This window comes from Aotus nancymaae, unplaced genomic scaffold (genome assembly GCF_030222135.1).
Source record: "Aotus nancymaae isolate 86718 unplaced genomic scaffold, 86718_ANA_hifiasm-v0.15.2.pri h1tg000001l, whole genome shotgun sequence".
Classification (NCBI taxonomy): domain Eukaryota; kingdom Metazoa; phylum Chordata; class Mammalia; order Primates; family Aotidae; genus Aotus; species Aotus nancymaae.
Window position 1 is genome coordinate 587,991 of NW_026988412.1, and position 25,369 is coordinate 613,359.

The 25,369-nt window shown below is 52.6% G+C and overlaps 1 protein-coding gene across 5 annotated transcripts in view; it reads left to right on the plus strand.

Moving 5' to 3' along the window:
- NINL (ninein like) overlaps nucleotides 1-25,369 on the plus strand; it is a 179,211-nt gene that overhangs the window by 117,996 nt on the left and 35,846 nt on the right. For 4 of the 5 annotated variants that reach the window (XM_064373519.1, XM_064373551.1, XM_064373615.1 and 1 more), the window contains exons 4-13: nucleotides 101-273; nucleotides 2,334-2,400; nucleotides 7,811-8,001; nucleotides 8,773-8,925; nucleotides 11,474-11,644; nucleotides 14,157-14,308; nucleotides 15,659-15,799; nucleotides 22,033-22,207; nucleotides 23,168-23,278; nucleotides 23,807-23,887. In XM_064373519.1, the coding sequence (XP_064229589.1) occupies nucleotides 101-273; nucleotides 2,334-2,400; nucleotides 7,811-8,001; nucleotides 8,773-8,925; nucleotides 11,474-11,644; nucleotides 14,157-14,308; nucleotides 15,659-15,799; nucleotides 22,033-22,207; nucleotides 23,168-23,278; nucleotides 23,807-23,887 (1,415 nt within the window). Of the gene's footprint in view, nucleotides 1-100; nucleotides 274-2,333; nucleotides 2,401-2,868; nucleotides 3,631-4,337; nucleotides 4,439-7,810; nucleotides 8,002-8,772; nucleotides 8,926-11,473; nucleotides 11,645-14,156; nucleotides 14,309-15,658; nucleotides 15,800-22,032; nucleotides 22,208-23,167; nucleotides 23,279-23,806; nucleotides 23,888-25,369 lie in introns of those variants that run through there. The other variant, XM_064373635.1, reaches the window with a different exon arrangement.

Sequence of the window (25,369 nt, forward strand, 5' to 3'; positions counted from 1 at the left end):
TCGGTGCTAAGTGTGCATCTTCTCAGAGGGCACCTGCTGGCCTGCATGGGCCAGGAACTGCTCTAAAGGACCCCCACCAAATTTCCTGTTTTCTTCCCAGCTGCCTCCTGTGCCATCCCACCAAAGTATGTGAGTGGTTCTAAGTGGTACGGCCGTCGAAGCCAGCCCGAGCTGTGTGATGCTGCCACAGAAGCCAGACACGTGCCCGAGCAGCAAACCCAGACCAGCCTGAAAAGTCAGCTCCGGCGCTTAGCGTCTCTGGAGAGTGTGGAGGTGGGTCAGGCCCCTCTCCCACCCCAGCTGCCCAGTGTTGGGAATAACGAATGCTTCCCTTCATCCCTGTTCATAGCACATGATCACGAGATATGGGGAGGGCAGCGGCACTCCCAGGCACCCTGAATCACCAGAAGCTTGGTCACTTTGGGGAATGCCATTTCATTTAAATTGGGTCTGGTTGTCTTTAGGACAGTCCTGGCCACGGGATTCTCTCCTTCTGAATTGGTGCGATAGAGAATTTGTGCATAAATCCTTTGTTTCTCTTTTTCCCTGATACCACCACCAGCAATGTTTATGGCTTCATAGGAATGAAGGGTCAGTAAAAGGGAAGATGCCTTTTTGAAACAGCCTAGAGGTCAGGAGTGTGGGTGTGTCAAACCCCAGTCCCACCTGTCTTAAACACTTAGATATACTGAGGCCCAGCACTTAGAACTGACCTGTATGAGCCAATGCATCCTGGGGCCTTGGGAGTTGCCACTCTATCCCCAGGTTCCCTGGGTCATTTGCTGTAGGTGCCTAGGATACGAGGATCACCCAGAAAGAGGGGGTTGGGCCCAGGAGATGGCTGCCAGAGTCTCGTGGGGCTTCATTGAAAGAAATATGTCCATGGGGCAGGTCCACAGCTTGTGAGTTAATCATGGACTAGGTCAAACCATTTTAAAGGATTCCAGAAGGTTCCTGGTTCCTGTTCTCTGTGCTGTTAGCTTCTGCCAGGTGGGGCTTGATCAGGAGCACATCTTTCTTAGACAGGTCAGGGGCCCCAGGTGAATTTGTTTACCATTTGTTTTCAACGTTTGTGGAGGCAAAAAGGAAAAACAACCAAAATATATTTAAATCTTAGAGTCTCTTTTCTCGGGGGCATGTGACACCTAGGCAATGCCTATAAATCCAGAACATTCCTTTTTTGTTCTTTTTTGTTGTTGTTTTGAGACAGAATCTCTCTCTGTTGGGCAGGCTGGTCTCAATCTCCTGACCTCATGATCTGCCTGCCTCATCCCCCAAAGTGCTGAGATTACAGGCGTGAGCCACCGCACCCAACTCCTTTTTTCTTCTTTTTTAAAAAATTTGGACCTCAGGGATGGAGTGATAATGAATCTACTCCTTGTGGTGCATCTTTGCTGGTGCCATTCTGCTTCTTAAATCATCTTTGATTCACAAAACCTGAACACAGGGAAAGCTGCCTTTAGGGTTGTCAGTGGAATTGAACGCATTAGAAAATGGGGTTGAGTATTTATCACCAGCTCGCAGATTCTCCCCCATCAGAGCCAGTGCCAGCGTTGAAGCATATGGAATCTTGGTCACCAGCGTCCATTCCACAGTCAGTTGTGGGGATACACAACACCTAGACAAAAGCAAACTTTTGATTCTGGTTGGCTGATGTAGTCACTGCAGCACGAGGTTTTTACTAAGTCACGTGTTTCTTGATGGCGCCCGCTCCTGTCTTGGGTGCAGGTTTGCAAAGGCTGCTGGGATGTGAGGCGATTACTAAGTGCTGTGCTATCCCAGAGCCCTTGAAGGGACACAGAAACCTGCTCTCACCTTGCAACTGTTTGCTAAACTGATGTGGATGGCGAAGGAGGGGTGCAGAGAGGCGGTCATGTTGCAAGTCTTGTATGGAGAGTGTGTCCCGAGACTGAATGATTGGCTGCAGGGCTTTCTTCTCTCAAGTCCTGGCTCTGAAGCTATCACTATATGGAGGGGGGCGAGCTTCTCTGCTGCCAGGACAAGAGGGTTTGATTGTATTTTCAGTGTCAACTGCTGATAACTGGGTTTATGTTGAGAAGCCCCAAGTGTGTGGAACCAAGATGTGTCCCCTCTCTCCCCAGCCCAGCCCCTCGCTGCTGCTTGGCAGGGCCCACCCCACACAGGGCTCACCTGGGGCTTCCAGCTGGCATGCAGGGTGGCCCCAAGGCAGGAGTGGGCTTTTCTTCTGAGGAGTTGATTCCATCCTCAGCCGTCCCCCACTTCGCCAAACATCCTGCTCTGTTTTTCCCTAGTGCTCTGTCCCCAGCAGCACCCGCTGGAACTCACAGCCTTCTCTCTGCATCTTTCTGCAGAGTCTCAAGTCAGATGAAGAGGCCGAGAGTGCTAAAGAAGCTCAGAATGAATTATTTGAAGCACAAGGTAAAGCCACAGGCTCGCGTTCGGTGCTTTCTGCCTTTTCCCAGAGATTTGAAAGCTGAAGAGCCAGGTCACTGGGCATTGCATAGCCACAAGTGTAATTTCCTGGGCAATACGTGGGTTGGGTGGTGTCCCGCTGGATTCCTCCTTCTCCAGAAGTGATCAGAATGTCATCATCATAGCAGTGAGGCTGTCACTCGGTCTTCATCCTCCCAAGGTAAGACCCCAGGGCAGAGGCCTGTGGCCGAGGGAGCATGTGTTTCATCACACTTCATAATCTGCAAATACCGATGTGATCTCAGCTGGCAGGTGTGCCCTGTGGTTTCAGGCAGGAGGACCTTGCTTGGCCCCGTCACCTCAAGCTGCCCTTGCACCTCCTTCCTGGCATGCTGAGCTGGATGCAGCCTCTCCCCTGCTGTGCAGGGGCAGCCTCAGCACCCACCAGGGTCTCATCTGTTCTGCAGATGGAGAATAAGATCTGGTCCTGGAGCTCAGAGCCTTGGCGAGCAGCTGGTACACATAAGCAAATCACAGCACACAGCCTCACAGCGCTGTGCAGTGCCCAAGGAGGGCTTACCGTCTGTGCTGTTGTGGTGCCCTCGGCAAGATCTTGGTCCTGTGAAGCTACATACAGGGGCATGATCAAGACTTCAGCTCCCTCACCACCTTTCTGGAGTGATATGCATTACATGTGTCGTTGGGGCAGAAAGCTAGGCAGAAAACTTCCCGGGGGATTCCCCTGGGGAGAGGAGCAAAGGCTTTGGAGGAGAAGGACTTCTTTTTCATTTTAATTATCTTGTCTTTGCCTGTAATACTTCCTTGACATTAAAAAGCAAACAGAAACATTAATTATGAACCCTAGAGTGTTTTGGGTAGAAAAGACCAATACCTACGCAAACAATGCAAAACAGAAGACTCCGTAAAAGTAACTTCTGACTTAAATGATGCCTGCGAGAGTGAAGAAAGGAGCCCCACAGGGAGGTGAGCATGAGAGGATCAGCATGGTAGCCAGACGCCGGGCTCTGAGGAACCACCAGGTGTGACGCCGGGGGCCTGGCTAACCCTTGCAGCAGGCTTGGCATAATCCGAGCATCCCTCCTCAAAGCAGCTTGGGGCTCAGGGGCGAGATCTTGCTAAGCTTGGGAACAAGAGCTGAGGTTCACACCAGGCCCTTATGAACACAGCACAAGTTTTTACGTCGCTGCTGCAGTGCTCAAAAAAGGATTGGAGAAGGTGAGAGACTTAGGATAGACTCCATCACAGACAGGGCCTCTGTTGGGACACTTGAAGTCTGGGTCTGAAATCACATGAAGCGTCACTGATGTGTCTGGGCGGAGGAGTTCAGCTGAGGACAGCCTCAGAGGAGTTGCAGCACGCCTTGGCGTGCCGGGCTTCCTTACAGCATAGGGGCTCGGGGTAGTCAACTGTCTCAGGACACATGGCCCCAAAAACAGGGCTGAGATTTCCTCATTGAGTTCAGGTCAGCCTGAAAGACACAAAGCATCCCTTCTGCCACGTTCTGTTGATCAAAGCTGTCAAAAGGCTACCAGATTCAAGGAGAAAGGACACAGAACTGAAGGGAAGAGTGTCAAGTTTGAAGCCACTTTTCCAAACTTCCTCACATGGACAGGCTGAAAGGAGGAGGGAAGGCAAAGAGGGGAGAAGTTAGAACGGGGGGTGTCGTGTGCTTCAGGAAACAGGAAGGCCGGAGGCATTAATGAATGTGTAGGGAGCAAACTGCTGGGTCCTTAGCAGCCAGGCGTGTAAGGTGCAGTTATAGGAGAGTGCAGGAGGCTGCCATGGCCTTTAAGAAGGCAGTGATGAGAGGAGTTAATGCTTTGGAGTGCAGAGCTGCAGGTAACTGGGGAGGAGAGGCTGGAGCCAGACTGAATGCTGAGAGCGCTCTTCAGACCAGCAACCCTTGGCTCCCCCTGTTGCAGAAGGACCAGGGTGGCAGCGTTGGATGTCCCCTTGCAGGAGGCAGGAGGCCTGAGGCTGCCCCAGGAAGGCTTCAGGCTGCAGGCTGCACTGGATCGCACTGGTGAGGCATGGGTAGGGTCAGTGGCTCCCAGTCAGTGCTGTGGGGGTACCCAGGAACCCCAACCACAGACGGGGTGCCCTACCATTCCCTTGTCCTGGGCTGGGCTGCAGGCCAGGCAGGCCTCTGACCATGCAGGGCAGGGAATAGCACTGGTCTGTGTTCCTTGGTCCTGTGAGCAGTTTCACTGTCTTGCCAGGCTTTTCCGTGTGAGTCAATGGATGCCCTCATGAGACCTCCCCACACAGGCGATCACATGGGCTGGCTGCAGAAACATGGTTTGGATAGAGGGTACTGCCCTGGGATTTCTGCCGAAGTAAATAGTTAGCACCCCCTGGACCACAGTCTTTGAATGTCAGGGCCATTTTTTGTTCAACATTTGTCTCAGTAAATGTCAGGGGGCCTGAGCTTCTGGCTGTGGTGCTGGACAAAGCAGTCAGACTCCTGTGTGCTGAGAAAAGTCAGCGAAGCCGCTGTGTTTTACATCCTTGAACTTGGTGTCTAGATCTAGGGCAGTGAAGGGAAGGGCTCACAGGCGGAGGCTGTTTTTTACCTTTTCAGTGCTCTCTGCCTGGAGACCAGGTTGGGGTTCTTCCCAGCAGTTTATGGAAACCTTTGCACAGGGTCAGAGCTGACAGACAGTAGTGCACACACACTCATGTCAAGCTTAGAGGACTTGCCCGACCCCTTCTGCCAGCCTGGGAAATAACTCCCAGTATCAGGATTGCTTTCACATTTTTCCTTGGAGATTTCAGGTATCTTAGCCTGGAAGGGACCTTGGAAGTGGCCTTTCCTTGCCTGTCCCTTTCCTCTTGTTTTCCTCAACCCAACTAACAGTGTCATTTGTGAGCGCATAGTCTGGCTTCCTTTGGGGGATGGTGGCTTTCACGTTACCAGCAGGGTAATCAGTAATTCATGCCCACATGGCTCATCTACCTGAAGGATCCAGACCGCTGAAGCAGAACTGGGTGGAAGCAGCCATCTCCCTCCTCTGGGCTGGGCGGTGTGAACAAGGCATGGAGGAACATGTCTGGCTGGACACGTAGCTCACCATAGGAACACATCTGGGGGGACATATAGCTCACCATAGACACTTTCTCCTGGACACCCAGTGTCTGTCTGTGTTCTCAAGCTGTTTCCACACCTTCAGACACATCAGGAAGACAAGCGGCTGAAGACAAAGGTTAGCAAAAGTGGCCATCCACCACTCGAGCCCACTGATGAGTCCTAAAGACACCAGTGCCTCCTGAGTGAAACGCACAGAGGACACAGTGACACCTGCAAAGCATTTATGGCAAAAAAAAAAAAAAAAGAGTTGAGCCTACAGCCAAATTAGGCTTTGATGCTAACTCAGGTTTTCAGGAAATGTTAAGGATGGAGGAGCCCATTAGACCAGACCACAAGGAAGCAAGCAGATAGATCCAGATGTGGAACATTCCACAAAACAGTGGGTCTCATTTCTTTAAAAAGGCATGAGCTGTGGCGAGTTGGAAGAGGTGCTTGTGGCTGAAAGATGTGAGAGGAATAACAGCCAAGGACAGCCTGAGGAGTTTGGATGCTGGTTCAAACAAATCAACTGTAACAAGATATTTTTGAGACACTTGGGAAAATCCTGTTGATTTTCTTTTTTTTTGAGACGGAGTTTCGCTCTTGTTACCCAGGCTGGAGTGCAATGGCGCGATCTCGACTCACCGCAACCTCCGCCTCCTGGGTTCAGGCAATTCTCCTGCCTCAGCCTCCTGAGTAGCTGGGATTACAGTCATGCACCACCGTGCCCAGCTAATTTTTTGTATTTTTAGTAGAGACGGGGTTTCACCATGTTGACCAGGATGGTCTCGATCTCCTGACCTCGTGATCCACCCGCCTCGGCCTCCCAAAGTGCTGGGATTACAGGCGTGAGCCATCGCGCCCGGCTCTGTTGATTTTCTTAGGTGTGCTAGTGACATTATGGTGATGTAAGAATATATGTATTTTTTTCTAGAGATATGGATTAAATATGTAGGGGGAGAAGTAACATGAGATCTGTGATTGCAAATACCTCAGATGGGCCCCGACTCATGTTTCGACTCAACGATTTTTCAACTTCGTGATGGTGTGAGGTCGATGTGCGTTCAGTAAAAGCCATCCTTTAGCACCCATGCGACCATTCTGATCTTCACTTTCAGTACAGTGCTCAGTAAATTACATGAGACATTGAACACTTTAGTATAAATAGGCTATGTGTTAGAGGATTTTGCCCCACTGTCAGCTAATGTGTTCAGCTTACTATGGGGTTGTTGGGCTGTAGCTCCATCATAAGTTGGGGACCATCTGTACTTCTAAACACTTTAGCAAAGCAGGTAGAGAAGAAGCCATTGTGGTAGGGTGCCGTCATAGTGGAACCTGAGAGCAGGTGATCTGGGCTTCACTTTACTCTTGGCTCTGTGTAAGTTAGAAAAGTTTCTAAAAATTAAGCTATTAAAAGACTGGTTTTTTAATTGTAAACACAAATAATAGAGCCCTCTGCCTCTTTTAAGTGCTTGCATGGCTGACCTTAGAAGTTTCTCTTGAGAAAGAATTTTCCCCATTAGAGGCAGATATTTTCCCCCAACATTTATTTTGAAAATTTGTTAACAGAGTGAAATGCAAAGAACTGTAGCATGAACACCCATGTACCAACCACCTAATTCCACGTTTGGTGCTTTGCAGCTCCAATGTGTCTGTCCGTCCATCCCTGTATCTGTCCATCCATCCATCCCTCTGTCCATTGGTCCGTCTGATTTCAGAGTCACTGACCAGCATTGCTGTGCTTCCCCCAAATGCTTCAGCCTAGAGCACAAAACTTAACTGTTGTGGGTTTTTCTCCCAGCCTTATTGAGGTGTGATTGACAGATAATAATTGTATGTATTTAAGTTGTACAGCGTGATGATCTGAGACATGGACATTGTGAAATGATGACCACAATCCAGCCAGTTAGCACGTCCATCTCACCTAGTTATGTGTGTGTGCTGAGACACTTGAGATAGACTCTCTTAGCAAACTTCAAGGAGCAATTCGACCTTACTAGCTGTTAGTCACCATGCTATACATTAGGGCTTCAGAACTTGCTCATCTTGCAACTGAAAGTGACCCCCCCTCACCAGCATCTCACCCACCACCCAGCCCTGTCACCATCCTTCTACGCCCTGCTCCTGTGAGTTCCCCTTTTGTTAGATCCCACACATGAGAGAGATCGCCTGGTGTTTGTTTTTCTGTGTCTGCTAATTTTACGTACTGTAATGTCCTCCATATTCATCCACGGTGTCGCAAAGGGCAGAATGTCCTTCTTTCTAAGGCTGAATCGTGCTCCATTGTGTATGTGTCAGGACCTAACTCTCACTTCCCCCTTACTTCAGGACAGCTGCAGACCTGGGATTCCGAGGACTTTGGGAGCCCCCAGAAGTCCTGCAGCCCCTCCTTTGACACCCCAGAAGGCCAGATCCGGGGCATGTGGGAAGAGCTGGGGGTGGGCAGCAGCGGGCACCTGAACGAACAGGAGCTGGCTGTGGTCTGCCAGAGCGTCGGGCTCCGGGGACTCAAGAAAGAGGTGAGGGGCACAGCAGGCCACCCAGCCATGTTTTCCTGGCCCTGGTCATGGTTTAGTATTGGGTCTGGAAACCCCTCTACCCTTCAGCCACTCATTTAGGTGCATCACTTTCTAATCTAAAATTTTTTGGTGGCAACTGGCATTTCTGTCAAAATCTAAAAACTCCAGACACCTTTGAAAGTCCATCTCCGATGGAGTTGCCCAGCCTTACCGACTCCCTGCCATGCTCAGGTGTGCCAGGTACTTCTTGTTCCTTCACTCACATCCTTCCTCCTACTGGATGCCTTTCCTCCTTCTCTGTGTGGCCGGGTTCCACGGCACAGCTGAGAGGAGGCCCATGAGCCTGCCCGCACTCCCCAGTGGCTGTGTTCCCTCCTCCTGGGTGGGAGTCCGGCCCACCTTGCTGGAGTTCTTCTCAGCCCTGTGTCCTTGCTGGGCCTCACTCTGCAGGGGCTGGCCTTGCTCAGCATCCCACAGGCTCCCGCCCTGGCAGATACTGAATAAGCATTTGTAGAACTGGAAAGTTCAGGTGACGCCCACTTACAGTGGGATGGAAACCAACAAGGCCTGTGGGTTTCACAAGATAGAGGGAGGGGGCACCTTGGGAAAACACAGATTGTGTGGTCTACACAGTTTTAAGTCTGAATAAGACAAAAACGGCCCTTCTTGGGTACTTGGAACCAAAAGGAGGTGGAAGGGAGGGAGGCCCCAGTGAGGGCGGCTGGTCGGAGCTCTTGTGGGTGGGCCTGAGGTATGATGGCTTTTGTTTAGGAACTTGAAGACCTGTTTAACAAACTAGATCAAGACGGAGATGGCAGAGTGAGTCTTGAGGAATTCCAGCTTGGCCTCTTCAGTCATGAGCCCGCGCTACTTCTGGAATCTTGCACTCAGGTTAAACCGAGCAGGCCTTGGTCTCATTACCAGGTAAAATGCAACAGTTATATCCTAAACCCAGCAATCACTACTATCACTCTCTGGTAACTAAAACTGCTGACGCCCTCCCTGCCTGTGTCACCACACAGTGAGCTGTCCAGGAACTGAACAGGGCCGTGCACACACACATGCATGTGGGAAGCCATGAGACATAGATTCTGGAACCACGTAGATTTGGGGTGGGTCCAGTGTTGCTTTTTCCTGGCTCTGTGTCACTAGGGGAGTTACCTTCTCCAAGGCTGAGGCTCCCTGGCCGTGTGTCACTAGGGGAGTTACCTTCTCCGAGCCTCAGGCTCACGCGTGATGGGGGTGGTTAGGGTGCCCACCTCCTGGGGTTACAGGAGGCAATGCTCAGGTGGGAACATGGCTGCTCAGGTGCTCACCTCCTGGGGTTACAGGAGGCAATGCTCAGGTGCGGAACATGGCTGCTCAGGTGCCCACCTCCTGGGGTTACAGGAGGCAATGCTCAGATGAGGAACGTGCTGCTCAGGTGCTCACCTCCCGGGGCTACAGAAGGCAGTGCTCAGGTGAGAAAGATGGCAGCTCCACAGCCGTGTTGTGTGATATGCCCCAGCAAGAAAACTCCCTCCCATCCTCCCCATCGTGGACTGGTGAGGGCAGTGTTTTTCTGTTAGTCCATTCTCACACTGGTAAAGGAATACTTAAGACTGGGCAATTCATAAAGAAAAGAGGTTTAATTAGCTCACCCTTCTGCAGGCTGTGCAGGAAGCATGGGGCCAGTGTCTGCTCAGCTGCTTCTGGGGAGGCCTCAGGAAGCTTACAATTGTGGCAGAAGGTGAAGGGTGCAGACAGGTCACGTGGCCAGAGCAGGAGCAAGAGAGCAAGGGGAGAGGTGCCACATACTTTCAAACAACCAGGTCTCACGAGAACTCACTATCACGAGGACAGTACCAAGAGGGATGGTGGTAAAATATCCACCACCAATATCCTGTCACCTCCCACCAGGCCCCACCTTCAACATCGGGGATTACATTTTAATAGGAGATTTGAGTGAGAACACAGCTCTAAGCCATATCAGTTGCTGAAGGATCCATCGAATCTGTCTAGGATTAGTCCTGAAAGTGTTCCTTAACCCATGCTCTATCTCTTGCACAAATACCGGGTCTCTCTGCAGTTTGAGGAGACCAGGGCATGGCCGCTTGGGGGTTGGATGCCGCTTTGCTGCTACAGTTGGTCCGAATTTGGTGAGTGGTGTTGTAGGACAAGTAGCACTGTTCTGTACCAGCGGTAGGTACACCTGAGAATCTAGGTTTCTGACTCTAAAATCAATGAGGGCTGGCTGTGGTGGCTCACACCCGTAATCCCAGCACTTTGGGAGGCGGAGGCAGGTGGATCATTTGAAGTTAGGAGTTTGAGACCAGCTTGGCTAGCATGGCAAAACCCTGTCTCTAGTAAAAATACAAAAATTAGCCGGGTGTGGCGGCGCACATCTGTAATCCCAGCTACTCAGGAGGCTAAGGCAAGAGAATCGCTAGAACCTAGGAGGTGGAGGGTGCAGTGAACCAAGATCGTGCCACTGCACTCCAGCATGGACAACAGAGTGAGACTCCATCTCAAATAAATTAGGTTAAAAAGAAAACCTAGATAATTTAGTAACCTGGGGAAAAAAATCAATGAGGACTGGGCACAGTGGCTCATGCCTATAGTCCCAGCAGTCTGGGAGACCAAGGCAGGCAGATCACTTGAGCCCAGGAGTTTGAGAGAAGGTGAGGCAACATAGACCCCATCTTTACAAAAGATTTAAAAATGATCTGGGTGTGATGGCACATGCCTGTGGTCCCAGCTACTTGGGAGGCTGAGCAGGAGGATTGCTTGAGCCCGGGAGGTCAAGGCTGCAGTGAGGCTAACATCAGTGAGAACGACAAAGAAGAAACTCAGGAGCCAGCACTGCAGAAAGGGGTCGGGTAGCCGTGTAAGGCCAGAAGACCAACATGAGGTCCCACAGGTCATGCTCAGTGTGGGTTGGGGAAATGCCTCCTGAGCTGGCTTGCCTTCATTGTCGAACCCCAAGTCTGCTTGGCCATGAGCCGCTCATGCTGCATTCTGAGGGGCTAGGGGCGTGTGTGCCTTGCCTGGACCAGCACACTTCTGCTTTTCACAGCTGAGACTTTCCTGGTGCCAGCATGGACTCTCTGGGCCCCTGCCTCTGTGCGGCCAGGCGCCCACCTCTGTGAATTTAAGGGTGGAACGTTAAAACCACTTTGTCGTCCCTCTCCAAGTGATGATGGGCGTGCTGACTGGGGCTGGCCTGTTGGGCCACGTGGGGGCAAGGCCTCAGAGTCCTGGGTGTCGGGGGCCTTGGTTGCACATCCCAGCTTTGTCACCTGTAGAGTCATGTGACCTTGGACAGGTCATGTGATGGGGCTGCACCTCTGACCCTCTGGGAGCTGAGGATGATCTCGTGAGCTGTTCCCGTGAGGTCTCTGAGCACAAGCTGGTGAGGGCTGAGAGCACATCAACAGTGCACAGGTGTGAGGCTTTGGATGCTGGGCACTATGGGGGTCTTCCTGACATGCAGGTCCCAGAGGAGACCGGCTGCCACACCACCACGACCTCATCCCTCGTCTCCCTGTGCTCCAGCCTGCGCCTCTTCTCCAGCATTGATGATGGCTCCGGCTTCGCTTTTCCTGAGCAGGTCCTGGCTGTGTGGACCCAGGAAGGGATTCAGAATGGCGGGAAGATCTTGCAGGTTTGGAACTGGGTGATGCCTGAGCTGGGCAGGGGACCTGGGGAACCATCTGCTACAGAGGATGATGGATGGAGCACCCCAAGCCAGGGACCCAGCAGGGGTGTGTGCTCTGTGCAGAGAATCCCATGCAGGGAAGTCCAGGTAGAGACATTTCTTTTTTAATTTTTGCTACTAAAATATAGGACATTTTAATTTAAAAGGATAAGAAATAAAATACAAAGATAGTGTGAAAAAAAAATCCATTTGAAGGTAGACTTTAGTGGCTTAGACATTCCCCCTGAGTGTTGGGCCAAGGAGGTTAGATGAATGGAAGGACACTCCCTGGTTGTGATGACACTGTCTGTTGGGCACCACTGTCGCAGCAATTACTGATGAGCTCAGAGTGAGCACGAACTCTCCCAGAGCCCCTGCCTGGCAGATTGAGCTGTTCTACTCTATAGCACCAACTCACCCCAGACCCTTCCCGCCGTGGGCCGGGTGTCAGGAGGCGCACCCCTTCCTCCGTGTTCTGCTGCGGCTGCCTGGGAGGGAAGATGTGGTCCTTGCACTGGCCACAGCTCCTCATGGGCTTAGGCTTCCCAGAGGGACTCAGGCTAGCCCTGAGGATTTGGAAGGAGCTCTGCCTTGGGCACAATTTGGCGATAACTGCCGGGGCAGAGTTGTGCAGTGGCCCAGCGTGGGTGAGAGAAGACAGCCTCACGGGGCGCGGGCGAGGGAAGACAGCCTCATGAGGTGCGGTGAACTAGACTTATATTTTCATTTCCAAATTTCACTTTCCATTGTTAAAAAGAATGTCAACTGTACAAAAACCTATTAAATAAGAAAGCAAGCTTACCTGCCTGCCTCCCCCTATTCCCTGTAGTGGGTGTCTTGCAGAGCTTTACCCTGGCACATGAAAGATTCATATATTTATACATTCTGGCTAAAAAAAAAGTTTTTTTGCAAAATTAGTATTATACCATGTATCTTGCTAATTTGTGCGACCCTTTGCTTTTCCTATTACAAATCTGAGCGTTTATAGGGCGTTGATGTTCTCGTGCTGCTGTGCCAGCATTTCTGTGAGGCTGGACTCCTGAAGTCACACCCTGTAACTCTCAGAGGCTTTGTCATATTCCTTCAGAAAATCTCCTGTTAGCACAGACAATACAGGAAGGAGCCCAGACAGCCCTGGAAACTCTCCACCCGACTCCACGGACCAAGTCCCTCATGGGCCTAACCTCAGCCGTTACCGAGTCCCCACAGAGGGCAAAGCCAGACCTCCACAGCTGGCCTTGCGGTTGTCCTGAAAGCCAGAGGCAGAGGCAGGATCACCAAAATTCGCTCGTAGGAAGGGCAGAGAGCATCAACCTCGTGGTTCCGAGAGGCCCTGCACCCGACTCCACGGCTCTGGGGGGGTCCTGGCTGCTGCTGCGCTCTGGCTCTGATGAGTGCGTCTTGCCTCTGCCCTTTCAGAACTTACTTGCTTTCCCATTTGTGCTAGAGCTGCTGGTGCTGCTCTGCGAAGACACCGTGGGTGGCTTCTCCCTCGCTCTATCACAGATCGTTGCCAAAATCTGCCTTGCAACACAGTCAACATTTCCAACCTCAGGCTGCTGTGGCGGTTCTGTCCCTCCGTGCTGTCCAGTGGCATGGCAGGGAGCGTTCGCTTGTGTAGGGACAGCTTTCCAGCTGGCTCCCCAGCCTCTCCCAAGATGCCAATGCTCTTCAGGAGCTGCTAGGGAGTGGGCAGCATGGAAAGTCAGCCTCCGCTTTACAGGAGACTCTGGGCCAGGCACATCCTGGCACCTGCTTCAGCCATTCTGCCATGGTGCCTGCTACTGGCCTGAGTAGGGCGTTTGTAGCCGCAGGTGGGAAGCAGGAGCCAGGAATACTCAGGCAGAAAAAGCAAATGCGATAGAACATTAGCTGTCGCTCCCCTGAGCCGAGGGGCTTAGTTAGGATGTGGGTGGTTCTGTTTTTGTTGTTTCAGTAAAATGCTGGCTGTTTTGAATTTATGAGGCGTATTCATCACAGTTCTGAGGGGAGGAATGCCCAGCTCTGGAAAGCTTTTTGGCTCTAAGCCTGAGGACTGCTGTGGGAACCCTCTCCATCTCTGCATGCTCTTCTTGGTGGCATGAGCTGTGGGTCAGGCCTCATTGCGGGGGCCCCCAAGGCTCACATTCTTAAAACAGATGAGTTCAGAGGGAAAAGGGCCTTGTGCCTCAGCCTCCACATCAGTCCCCATGAAGTGCCTGCAGGGACTTGCCCCTGCCTGTGTCTGACACTTTGTCCAGGGAGAGGAGCTCTGTCTAGCCTGGGCCTACACACCCCCGAGGCAGAGGCAGGAGGACCAGGGCATTGACAGCCCATCAGAGTTGCCTGGGATGGAGGAGGAACCTCAAGACACAGAGACCTTGTCACACAGGAGGGACAGATGTTGCCTGGGACAGCTGTCCTGGTCTAGGCCCTGGGCCAGGGAGGGAGCAGGAAAGTGTATCCTTGGAGAAGTCCCTCAGCCTCTCCTGCTTACCAGGCTTGCTGCTTCCAGAGCCTGGACTTCAGCGTGGATGAGAAGGTGAACCTTTTGGAGCTGACCTGGGCCCTTGACAACGAGCTCATGACAGTGGACAATGCCATCCAGCAGGCAGCCCTGGCCTGCTACCGCCAGGAGCTGAGCTACCAACAGTAAGAGGCCGCAGGGTACTGGGGAGCATGGTAGTGTGTGGCTGGTCAGGCGGGCCTGGAGGGGGATCTGAGACACACAGGACACCAGTCGGCCCTCATCCATGCCATATAGCCAGTCCTGGGTCAGGCTCTGCATACTGCCTGTCCCGTGCTCTCTGGTCCCACGCTTACTGAGGGACAAGAACAGAGCTGAGCCAGACCATGGACCAGGCAAGTGGCGGCCACTCATCTGTGTGTCTGGACTGGGTGGGGCCTGTGGACCTGGGGTGTCTGCATCCACACAATTTAAGGCTCACTGACTTTCCTCCCCCTTGGTGAGGTGCTTGGGATCTATATGTTGGGGGCCTCTGCTGAGCCCTCTTTATCGAGGTTTCTAAGGGACTGACCTGAGCCCTGTCTCATCCTGCTGGTGCAGGTACTTGCCAGCACCAGGTGGGGCCCTGCAGCTGCCTCCAGCGCCAGGGGGCTCCCAGGCTGGGCTGTCGGCAGGAGGAAGAAGAGGAGCTTTTCAAATATCACAAAGTGCCCCGTGACATTGGGCAGAGAACCCATTCCCTTTAATCAGGTCTGTTTGGTTTGGCTGACCATTGAGTCTGTCTGCTAAGCAGATTTGCAAAAAGATTGTTTTTGTGGTTTTGTCAATGTTCTGAAGCTGCAGAAAAGATTGGCAGAAAACAAAATCTCGATCCTGAAGACTGCATCTGTCCAGGTGCTGACAGTGAAGCCTCTGGCCTCAGGCAGCTCTGCAGATAGAACCAGAGAAAAGCTTCCCCAGGTCCCTCCCTTGGCCTTGGGACAGGGAGGGAGAAAAGCCCCTCTGTGGGAAAATAGTCACCAGAATAGCAGCTGCCACCAGTGATTTACACAGAACCTCAGTCAGGTCTGGGTGGCCAGAGCCAAGATGTGCTCATGAGGGTGCTGAGATACCCATGCAGGGCTAACATGTGGCCGGCCTCCTGCCTGCCACCTGCTGGTTACTGGATTAGGTACTTGTGATCTGGATTAGGTACATGTGATCCAAGCCCAGCTGTTGATGAGGGCTCACAGACCAACTCCTACACACCCTGGGGCTGCTTAAGGGATGTGGTATGCTGTGGAGCTCCAGACTCAGTTGTCCTGGGTTAGAAACCTTCTAGAAACCTTCCTTGCCAAGTCATGTGGTCCCTTTCGGTGTACACATCTGTAAAATGGGCATAGCAATTGTAGAAACTGCCTTAGGAGCCAGCTGGTGGAGCAGCGCCTGCTGTACAGTTAGTGTGCTGGTTTCTATCATTGACGAAGATACAGGGTCCAGAGCTGCCTGGCATGGTGGGTCAGGTCCCGTTTGACCCTGTCTCCTTCCTGTGACAGGGGGCAGGTGGAGCAGCTGGTGAGGGAGCGCGACAAGGCGAGGCAGGACCTGGAGATGGCCGAGAAGAGGAACCTGGAGTTTGTGAAAGAGATGGATGACTGCCACTCCGCCCTGGAACAGCTCACGGAGAAGAAAATCAAGTGAGTTCTGGGCCCAGGTAGTGGATTCTTATCTGGCCTCCACAGCCCCTTTGAGGGCAGGGCTGTGAGTGTGGCTGAGTAGAGACCCCCCCTATTTCACCTGAGCCAGGGGGAGTCCAGGGGACACAACCTTGAGAAGGTGGACTCCTGCTCTTCCTGGCCTTGGTGCAGTGCCTGCTCCTGGCTGGGTGCCCGAGGGCCAAGGAGGTGCTGCCTCCTGCCCTCGCTTCGCTGGGGTCTTTCTCACACAGGCCAAGCCCTTCTGCCCCCAGCTGTGTACCTGTGATGCAGGAGTCAGGTGGCTGTGTGGCGAGGGCTGGCTGTGGCTTCCTTTTGGCCCAGCAGGTAGAAGGAGCCCAGAGAAGGAACCCAACCCCAGGTATCATGGCTGTAGTGACCCCAGTGTGGAGACAGTTGTGTGGAACAGTGGCTGGACAGACCAGAGAAAAGGATTTCTGGCTTGTTTTTGTTTTTTGAGATGGAGTCTGGCTGAAACCCTGGCTGTAATGCAATGGTGCTATCTTGGCTCACTGCAACCTCGCGGTTTCAAGCAATTCTCCCGCCTCAGCTTCCCGAGTAGCTGGGATTACAGGTGTCCGCCACCATGCCCGGCTAATTTTTGTATTTTTAGTAGAGACGCAGTTTCACCCTGTTGACCAGACTGGTCTTGAACTCCTGACCCCAAGTGATCCACCTGCCTTGGCCTCCCAAAGTGCTGGGATTACAGGCGTGAGCCACTGCACCTGGCCTTAGATTTGTGATTTGTTTTTATTTATTTATTTATTTATTTATTTTATTGCATTTTAGGTTTTGGGGTACATATGAAGAACATGCAAGATTGTTGCATAGGTGCATACGTGGCAGTGTGATTTGCTGCCTTCCTCCCCTTCACCTATATGTGGCATTTCTCCCCATGCTATCTCTCCCCAACTCCCCACCTCCCGCTGTCCCTCCCCTATTTCCCCCCCAACAGACCCCAGTGTATAGTGCTCCTCTCCCTGTGTCCATGTGTTCTCATTGTTCAACACCCGCCTATGAGTGAGAACATGTGGTGTTTGATTTTGTGTTCTTGTGTCAGTTTGCTGAGAATGATGGTTTCTAGGTTGATCCATGTCCCTACAAAGGACGCGAACTCACCTTTTTTGATGGCTGCATAATATTCTATGGTGTATATGTGCCACATTTTCCCTGTCCAGTCTATCATCGATGGGCATTTGGGTTGGTTCCAGGTCTTTGCTATTGTAAACTGTGCTGCAATGAACATTCGTGTGCATGTGTCCTTATAGTAGAACGATTTATACTCCTTTGGATATATGCCCAGTAATGGGATTGCTGGGTCAAATGGAATTTCTATTTCTAGGTCCTTGAGGAATCGCCACACTGTCTTCCACTGTGATTTGTTTTTAAGGACACAACCACCATACTGGTTCATGAACAGAATATCTGAGGAAATCATGCTCAAGAGGGTATCCCAGGCTCAGGCAGGGAGAGGGACTTCTCCATTTCACTGTGGGGCACATCTCTGCCAGGGCTCAACTGCTGTCCAACTGAAGCTTGCACATGCCTGGGGGGTCCTCCAGGGGTAGCTCAGGACAGGCTGGCTCCAAGTCACAGCTCTTGGGCAGGGGCAGCAAGACATGGCTGGCCTCCCTGCCATTCTTCCTTATCAGTGGGTCTACTGGGGGCTTGGGAGGCCTGCCTGAGGCTGCAGTCCTGGCCCTGTGGTCCCCACGGCCTTTGGTTATTGGTCTGCAGGTCAGCCCACCCTCTGTAGTGCACAACACAGACAGCACTCGCTGCCATGGCCCTGGTGGTGGTGGCTCAGCTGAGTGTGGATCACAGAGAAGAGCTTTGTGCAGTGGAGTTTCATGGTGTGTCCCCTCTGTGGACTGCACCCTCCAGGGATGTGGGTGGTTTGCCTGGGGTGCCGCAGGGTCCCCAGGGTGGGTCTGCAGATGGGAGCCCAACCCTTGGCCACATCGCCTGTTGGCATTGTGCCAGCTGCACCGTGGGCTGAAGCCTGAGGCCACTCCTCCTTCACCAAAGAAGCCCTGGGCATCTTTGTCGTACACTTGGGGGACCAGGGGTTGAGGGGCTACTGATGGGTCCATGGCCTCCGGGGAAGCGATTTTGGCTGGGGAGATGGCTGTGGTGTGTGGAGCTCCTCTGTGTACCAGGGGTCACTTCACTTAACAGCTACTGGGACCAAATAGGCCATTTATCCCCATTGTTCAGCCAAAGAAACTGAGTCCTGGAGCAGCTCAGTAACAGTCCCGCGGCAGTGAGTGTGGGTGTATGAAGCTGACACCCAGGCCTCCCTGTACACAGTTTCTTGGACAGCCGAAGGCCACTGGCCAGCTTTTTTGGGGAGCAAAGGCCTCAGGTGGGAGAAGCACAAGGGCAGAGCCTGGCCACTCTCCTTCAGGCCTCCCAGAGCCAGGCACGGTCCGGGGTCAGCTCTAAGACCAGTGGCCCCCCATCTCCATAATCCACGTCCTTGGGGTTTCCATGGATCTGTGCTGGGCAGAAGCGAATCCCCGCTGCCCCTCTTGCAGCCGCCACCTCCATGTGGTTCAGTCTACAGGGGGCGCTGGGACAGGGCAGGGCCTCACCCCTTCCTCTGTCCGCCTGCACCTCCCAAGTCCCTTTTCCTTCCAGGGCTGGCTGGGGATGGCCGGACACAGCAGGTCCGGATCCACATGCACCTCTGTGTGGTGTGGGGAATGTGTGTGAATGCTTGGGGCCTGTGGGGGTGCAAGGTCATGTGGGATGCAATGAGGGTGATGTGAGGGTATGTGGGGTGCAGCGGTGGTGGAGTGTGTGTGTATGGGGTCCAGGGGGGGTGCTGTGAGCATGCATGGGACACAGTGGGTGCTGTATGTGTGCATGGGGCCCATGGGGTGCAGTGGGGGTGCTGTGAGCCTGCATGGGACACAATGGGTGCTGTGTGTGTACATGGCACCTATGGGGTGCTGTGAGTGTGCATGGGGCCCATCGGGTGCCATGTGGGTGCTATGAGCGTGTGTGGGGCCCTTGTGGTGCCATGTGAATGCTTTGAACATGCTTGGGGCCTGTGGGGTGCAGTGGGGGTGCTTGTGAGTATGCTGGGGCTAGAGAGGTGCAGTGGAGGGTGCTGTGTACATGCATGGTACCTGTGGGGTACAGTGGGGGTGCTGTGTGCCTGGAGCCCATGGGGTGCAGTGGGGGTGCTGTGTGCATGCACGGGGCCTGTGCAGCCTGTGGCCCTGTGAAATGCACATTCTTGGTGCCACTGGCTCCTGTGGCTGTGGTGGTGGGACACCCCTATAGGACAGTGGTCATTTTCAGGGAAACTAAAAGTTAAGTCTCCTTTTACCAAACATGAGGAGGTGTCTGCCAAGGTGAGAAGCCAGGTGCAGGGACGGGTGCAGGCAGTGGTTGGGGCCCTTGCCCTCTACATGGGGGAGCTGGGCCAGGCTGCAGGGCCCAAATCCCCTGCCCTGAGCACAGAAGGCATTTCGTTAGGAAGCCGTGCCCCTGCTCTCATGGGCAGGGAGGGTCTCTGTGGTCTCCATCAGCTGAGCTATCCTGGGCCAGCCTTGGAGCATCATCCTTCCCACCTGGCTGGGGAATTCCTAGAGGAGGGAGCAGGAGATGCCCCCTGGTTCCCAGGAGAGATGGCCTTGGCTTTGTTGCCTAACATGTTCTCATAGCTCACTGCCTTTGGGGGCGACATGAAGCCAGCTTGGGTCTCCACAGAGGAGACGATCGCTAATTTTAAGGAGCTGAAACTATGTCAGGGAGACCCTCAGGGAGCTCCATGAACTCATTTCCTCTTCCTGGACGCCCCCTCCCTTCTCCTGATGGATCTGTTGTAAGCTCGGTTCGTCTGCCTCTCACTTTCATCCTGAGTGTTGGGATCCACCTGTCCCTGTTGGTGCCACTGGGGTCTTGGTGCTGCCTCTCAGGACCTGGGGGTTTCCAGGGCTGCTAGACAAGGGCACTCCTTGTGAGACACTTGTGTTCAAAGCTGGAAGTAAGTTGACTTTCATGCTCAATTTGAGTAACTGAGAACTGATTTGCTTCCATCCACACATGTAGGGTTTGATTCTCTCCCAACCATCTGGAGAGACTTTTGTGAATGTCTTTCCTGGGGTTAGAGGATTAGAAACTCTAAGGCAGCACCTCTGTCCTTGAACCTGGTGGAGGGATGCATTAGAGGTGCTAAGCTGCAGCCTCAACCCACGCGGCCCTGAGAGCTTGGGTTTTGTCCCATGAGCAATGGAAGTTACAAGTAGGTTTCTGTAAGTAGCTTCTATGATTGTATTAGGTTTTCCTTATTATAAACATAATGAATGATAGTGTTTATTACACACATTTTAGAAAATACAATTTTAAAATGTTACAGAATATCCAGAAGACCGGAGAGACCACTGGGTGAAACAGGAGGATTTTATTAAGGTGGCCACTGGCTCAGCGGATTAGCATCCCAAGTCTGAGCCCTGAAGAAAGAAAATGGGGTACTTTTGTACATCCAGGATGACGTTGCAGCTAACAGATTTACAGAAGCCAGAACAGAACAAAGAACAGTTAATTAATCTGTCACGTGTCTGGTGATAAATGTTACATTTGAAAAATAGCACTTTGAGAAACGCATTGTACATTCTTTGGGAGTTATCTTGCCCTGTGACCTTGCAGCTGGTTAGCAAAAAAAACAGGAGTCTTGACATGCCTGGGAACTTTGCTGAGGAGTGGGGAGAATAGATAAGGTAGGTTTTACAGGGAGTTAGTTACTTTTAAGCAGAGCTGGGGGGTTAGATTTTATGTTAAACAGCACACAACACAGCAAAATTTATTATATAGCAACACAAATTATAAGGTTTTGATTTTACTATTATTGCTATTATTTAATTCCCTTCTTTAAAAGGCAAAATAAAACCAGAAATCTGACTTTGCTGGGGGTATCACTCTTTACATTTTCTATATGTCTTACACCTCTTTTTTCTATCCACACAATTCTTAGGAAATGATACCATGTTGTATATGCTTTTGTGACGGCCCCAGAGCATCTCATCACTTGGCTCTTTGTGTGCTGCCGTAATTTGTTTAACCACTTCCCTATTTTTGTATATTTCAAAAGTTTTTAAAGAGTAGGCTGATAGGAAATATGTACCTTTAACACAACCCCAAAAGATTTGTGGATTATTAAATTGTCAGATTACTGTACTTCCTTCATCCTCTTCTCTTTTGAGTGTTGTTTCTTTTTTTTTTTTTTTGAGACACTGTTTCACTCTGGTTGCCTAGGCTGGAGTGCAGTGGCGCGATCTCAGCTCACCTCACCTCTGCCTTCTGGGTTCAAGCAATTCTCCTGCCTCAGCCTCCTAAGTAGTTGGGATTACAGGCACCTGCCACCATGCCCAGCTAATTTTGTATTTTTAGTAGAGACAGGGCTTCTCCATGTTGGTCAGGTTGGTCTCGAACTCCCAACCTCAGGTGATCCACCCACCTCGACCTCCCAAAGTGCTAGGATTACGGGTGGGAGGCACCACGCCTGGCCAAGTGTTGTTTTGTTAAAGTTTTGAGCCAAGATTAAAAGCCTGGGCTCTGGGACCCAGGCGTCTTGGACTTGGTTATAGTGTCACCAGGCTTCTGCAGAAGTTGGAGCCTCGCTGGTCTTCAGTCTGAGTAGACATGGTTTGAGAATTCCTGTGAAGCTGCTGTTTCAGAGATGAAACTGAGCGTTGAACACTTTTTTCCTGCTGATGGAAGTGGTTATTGCAAAAGATGAATGTGGCATCTGAGAAAAAATGCCTCCCACCTCTTCCTTGGATTACTTTGGGAATTCACTGTCCATGGGTTTCATGCTGTCTCCTTCCTGGAGAGAGGGGCAACTTCTGTGTGCGTTTGGTATTAAAAGTATTCATTAAAGGGCTGCTGCCTGCCATGCACACCAGGTGGAGGGGCCACCTTGGGACTCACCACAGGGAGCTGTTTTCCTCGCTGTGAAGGTGCAGCTGTTATTTGCCATGTGACCCACCACATCCTCTTGTCTGGGGTTACCTCTACCAGCCTGTGAGGGAGGAGCACCCACCCTTAGGTTTGCCTCCCAGCATGGGCAGCTCAGCCAAGGCAGGGCGGCCTGGCATATGCTCAGGACAGGGCGTTTCTGAGAGGGAGGTGGCTGGGAAGGGGAGACGTGGGCCTGGGTGGCCCCGGCGTGACATGTCTGATGTGTGATGTGTGACACGTTACAGGCACCTGGAGCAGGGGTACCGGGAAAGGCTGAGCCTCCTGCGGTCTGAGGTGGAGGCGGAGCAAGAGCTGTTCTGGGAGCAGGCCCACAAGCAGAGGGCTGTGCTGGAGCGGGACATGGGGCGCCTGCAGGCCGAGGAGGCTGGCCTCCGTGAGAAGCTGACCCTAGCCCTGAAGGTAGGGGCATCCCCAGGGCACCCAGGAAGTTGAGGGGAGCCTGAGCATCTCCCACACCCACGTCCTCCTTGTTGAGGATCCAGATCCACACCTGCCAGTGGCCTCAAGCTTATGTTTCAGGATGAGCTGAGGCAGCACCTGCCACAGTGAGGAGGTGTCCCGCTCGCCGCAGAGCAGAAGGGGTCCTGGCTTGTGAGCAGGACATTGCCCCTCCCTCCCCCCACTTCCACTCTCTGCTCTGGGCCAGGTGGGCCTGAGGTTAGGGAGGGCCAGCACCCACAGCCGGCACTGCCGCAGCCCCAGAAACCAGGAACACCCACAGGGGCAGCAAAAAGACCAGAACCTAAAGCCCAGCCTGCCCAAGGCCGGGTTTGTGGCCCGGAGCTTTTGGGGTTTGTTAGAGTTTGTCGGGCTTTGGTGAATGTCTCACACCTGCTCCCCGACATTGGCTCCAGTGAGGCATTGCAGCGGGACAGAGGTGCTGGCCCTTGCTGTGCTGGTCCCTGCTCTGCTCCCGCCTTCATCCTCCTCTCCTAACTCCCCACACCTGCCCCACCTCTTGGGAGGAGGGGCTGGGCAGTCCCTGACCCCCCAACAGCCTTGCTCTCCGCCCTTCTCACCATGGTCCCCACCATCTGCAGATACTGCCTCCTCCCCCGGCAGCCGTCTGAGCTGTCCTGATGCAGTGTCAGATCCCTCGTTTAGGAATGGCTCTGGAAGGATGCCCTTTTTGTAATACTGTTGCAATGCTTTTGCATTCCCTGCCCTTTCTTGTGTGACTCTTGGCCTTTCTGAGCACAGGGTAAGGGAGGGGACAAGAGACATGAAGATGCACCTCGCCTGTGAGGGGGTTTCTTCCCTGATGCCCAGTGCCATGGGGAGCAAGCCTCTCATCTCCATCCTGCACACATCCCCTCCATCCCGCAGGAGCCTGATGAGCCACTGGCCTGTGTCTCCTAGGAAAACAGTCGCCTGCAGAAGGAGATTGTGGAAGTGGTGGAAAAGCTTTCAGATTCGGAGAGGATATCCCTGAAGCTGCAGAAGGACCTGGAGTTTGTCCTGAAGGACAAGGCTAGTCCCTTTGCTGACAGTGCACCTCCAGAGGGAGGACCTGCTGGGCACAGAGTGGGGGTGACAGGGAAGAGACTGGCAGGTGACAGAGTTTGGTATTCTCCTAAAATCTTGAATGAAGAGAAAGTCAGTGCGAGGCTTTCCCTCTTCTTCCTCTGCATGACAGTATGGGGCGCCTTCTGCCCTCATAGTACCAGTGGTCACTAGTGACAGCTTCAGTGGTGGGGAGCGTGGAGGGAGGGCAGGCCCCTGCCTGTCACCTTGGGAGGAGGACGGGGAGAGGGGCTGCCCAGGGCCAGGGTCTGGGCTCCAGGGATGAGTGCGGCCACCTTAGATAAATCTGGAAAATCCTTCTGCCCTGTGACCTTCTAGACCAGGGAGTAGGGAAGAGAAGGGATGGCGACTGTATCTGGAAATGCAGCGCCTGGTGTAGGGGGAAGCTGGGCAGGTTCTTGGAGCACAGGAGCTGGAGGAGTGGGTCCCCCTGACCCGAGGCCCACTTATCACTTCTGCGTGTCTGACTTTCAGCTGGAGCCGCAGAGTGCAGAGCTCCTGGCCCAAGAGGAGCGGTTCACAGCAGTCCTGAAGGAATACGAACTCAAGTGCCGGGTATGCACCCTGTTCCTTCTGCCTTGTAGTCCGGCGTCTAGGCTCTGGGTCTCCATATCTAGGTAGTCCACAGGCACGAAGGGGTGTCTGCTCCAGGCAGAGCCTCTGCTTGTGGCCGTGCTTGACCATGGCCTTGCCACATTCCTAGACTTAGGGTTTCCTGGCTCTCGTTGCCACCTGTCCTGAAGGCCACTCCTGTGTGTCCAGGCACCGTGCAGGGTGTTGTCATCTTCCGTTGGTCATGTTTAGCTTTCCTGGGCCAAGCCTGCAATGCGTGTCCGTCTATCAGTTGGAGACACAGGAGTGCAGGGTGCAGTGGATGTGGTGAATGAAACTTAAATCCCGGAGGACTCCTGTACACCGTTAACATTCTCAAGGACCCCAAAGAGCTTTTGTTGATGTCGGTTATGTGGATTAAATTTAATATTTACCATGGTAAAAATTAAAGTGGAAATCCTTTTAATTTATTTATTTATTTAAGAAAAATATTGTAATAGGCCAGGCATGATGGCTTACACCTGTAATCCCAGCACTTTGGGTGGCTGAGGCGGGTGGATCATGAGGTCAGGAGTTCGAGACCAGCCAAGTCCACATAGTGAAACCCTGCCTCTACTAAAAATACAAAAATTAGCCAGGCATGGTGGTACGTACCTGTAGTCTCAGCTACTCGAGAGGCTGAGACAGGAGAATGGCTTGAACCCAGGAGGTGGAGGTTGTGGTGAGCCAAGGTCATGCCACTGTACTCCAGCCTGGGAACAGAGCAGGACTCTGTCTCAAAAAATAATAATAATAATAATAATATTGTAATAACAGGTTAACATAAATAGCCTATTTTGGGGAACATAGTTGTTTTCCAGAGGAAAGAAAACTAGCGAGGCGTGTGCCGTGGTGTTGCATTCTCACCAGCCTCCTCACTGGCCATCCCAGCAGAGGATGGGGTACTCATACCTGCTGCTGCGTCGGTCACTCACGATATCACATGACGCAGAGCATCTGATCTGCCACATGCCCCAAAAGATAATGAGCACAAGGAAGCCACCTCACACCTTGGCGTGCCACACATCCCCCTGCCCTGCTGGGCCACGTGTGGGCTGCCGAGAGGCCTGGATGCCCACCTTCACAGCCTGTGTTTCTGGTTCTGTAGGATACAGAATGACCGACTGTTCAGGTTCACAGCCTGGGGTTGGGTCCAACCCTCCTTGGCACATTTTAAGTGCTAGGTTCTGGGGTATTCTGAAGCTTCCCGTCCTTCCCCTCCCTGCTTACCTGAGCACACAGAGACCATGGAATGTTTCAAAGCTCAAGTGTTTCCCTAGATCTGCAAGAGTGGTCTGCGAGGAAAGCCAGTTCCAGCACCTTGAAGGCCACTTTGCAGTTGAGCTGATGGCTGGCCCAGCCAGCTCCCCATGGGTCTCACCCCACCCTGCTCTGGCCCGCAGGACCAATCCTCTTGAAGAAAATTCCGCATAGAAAAAAACAAAC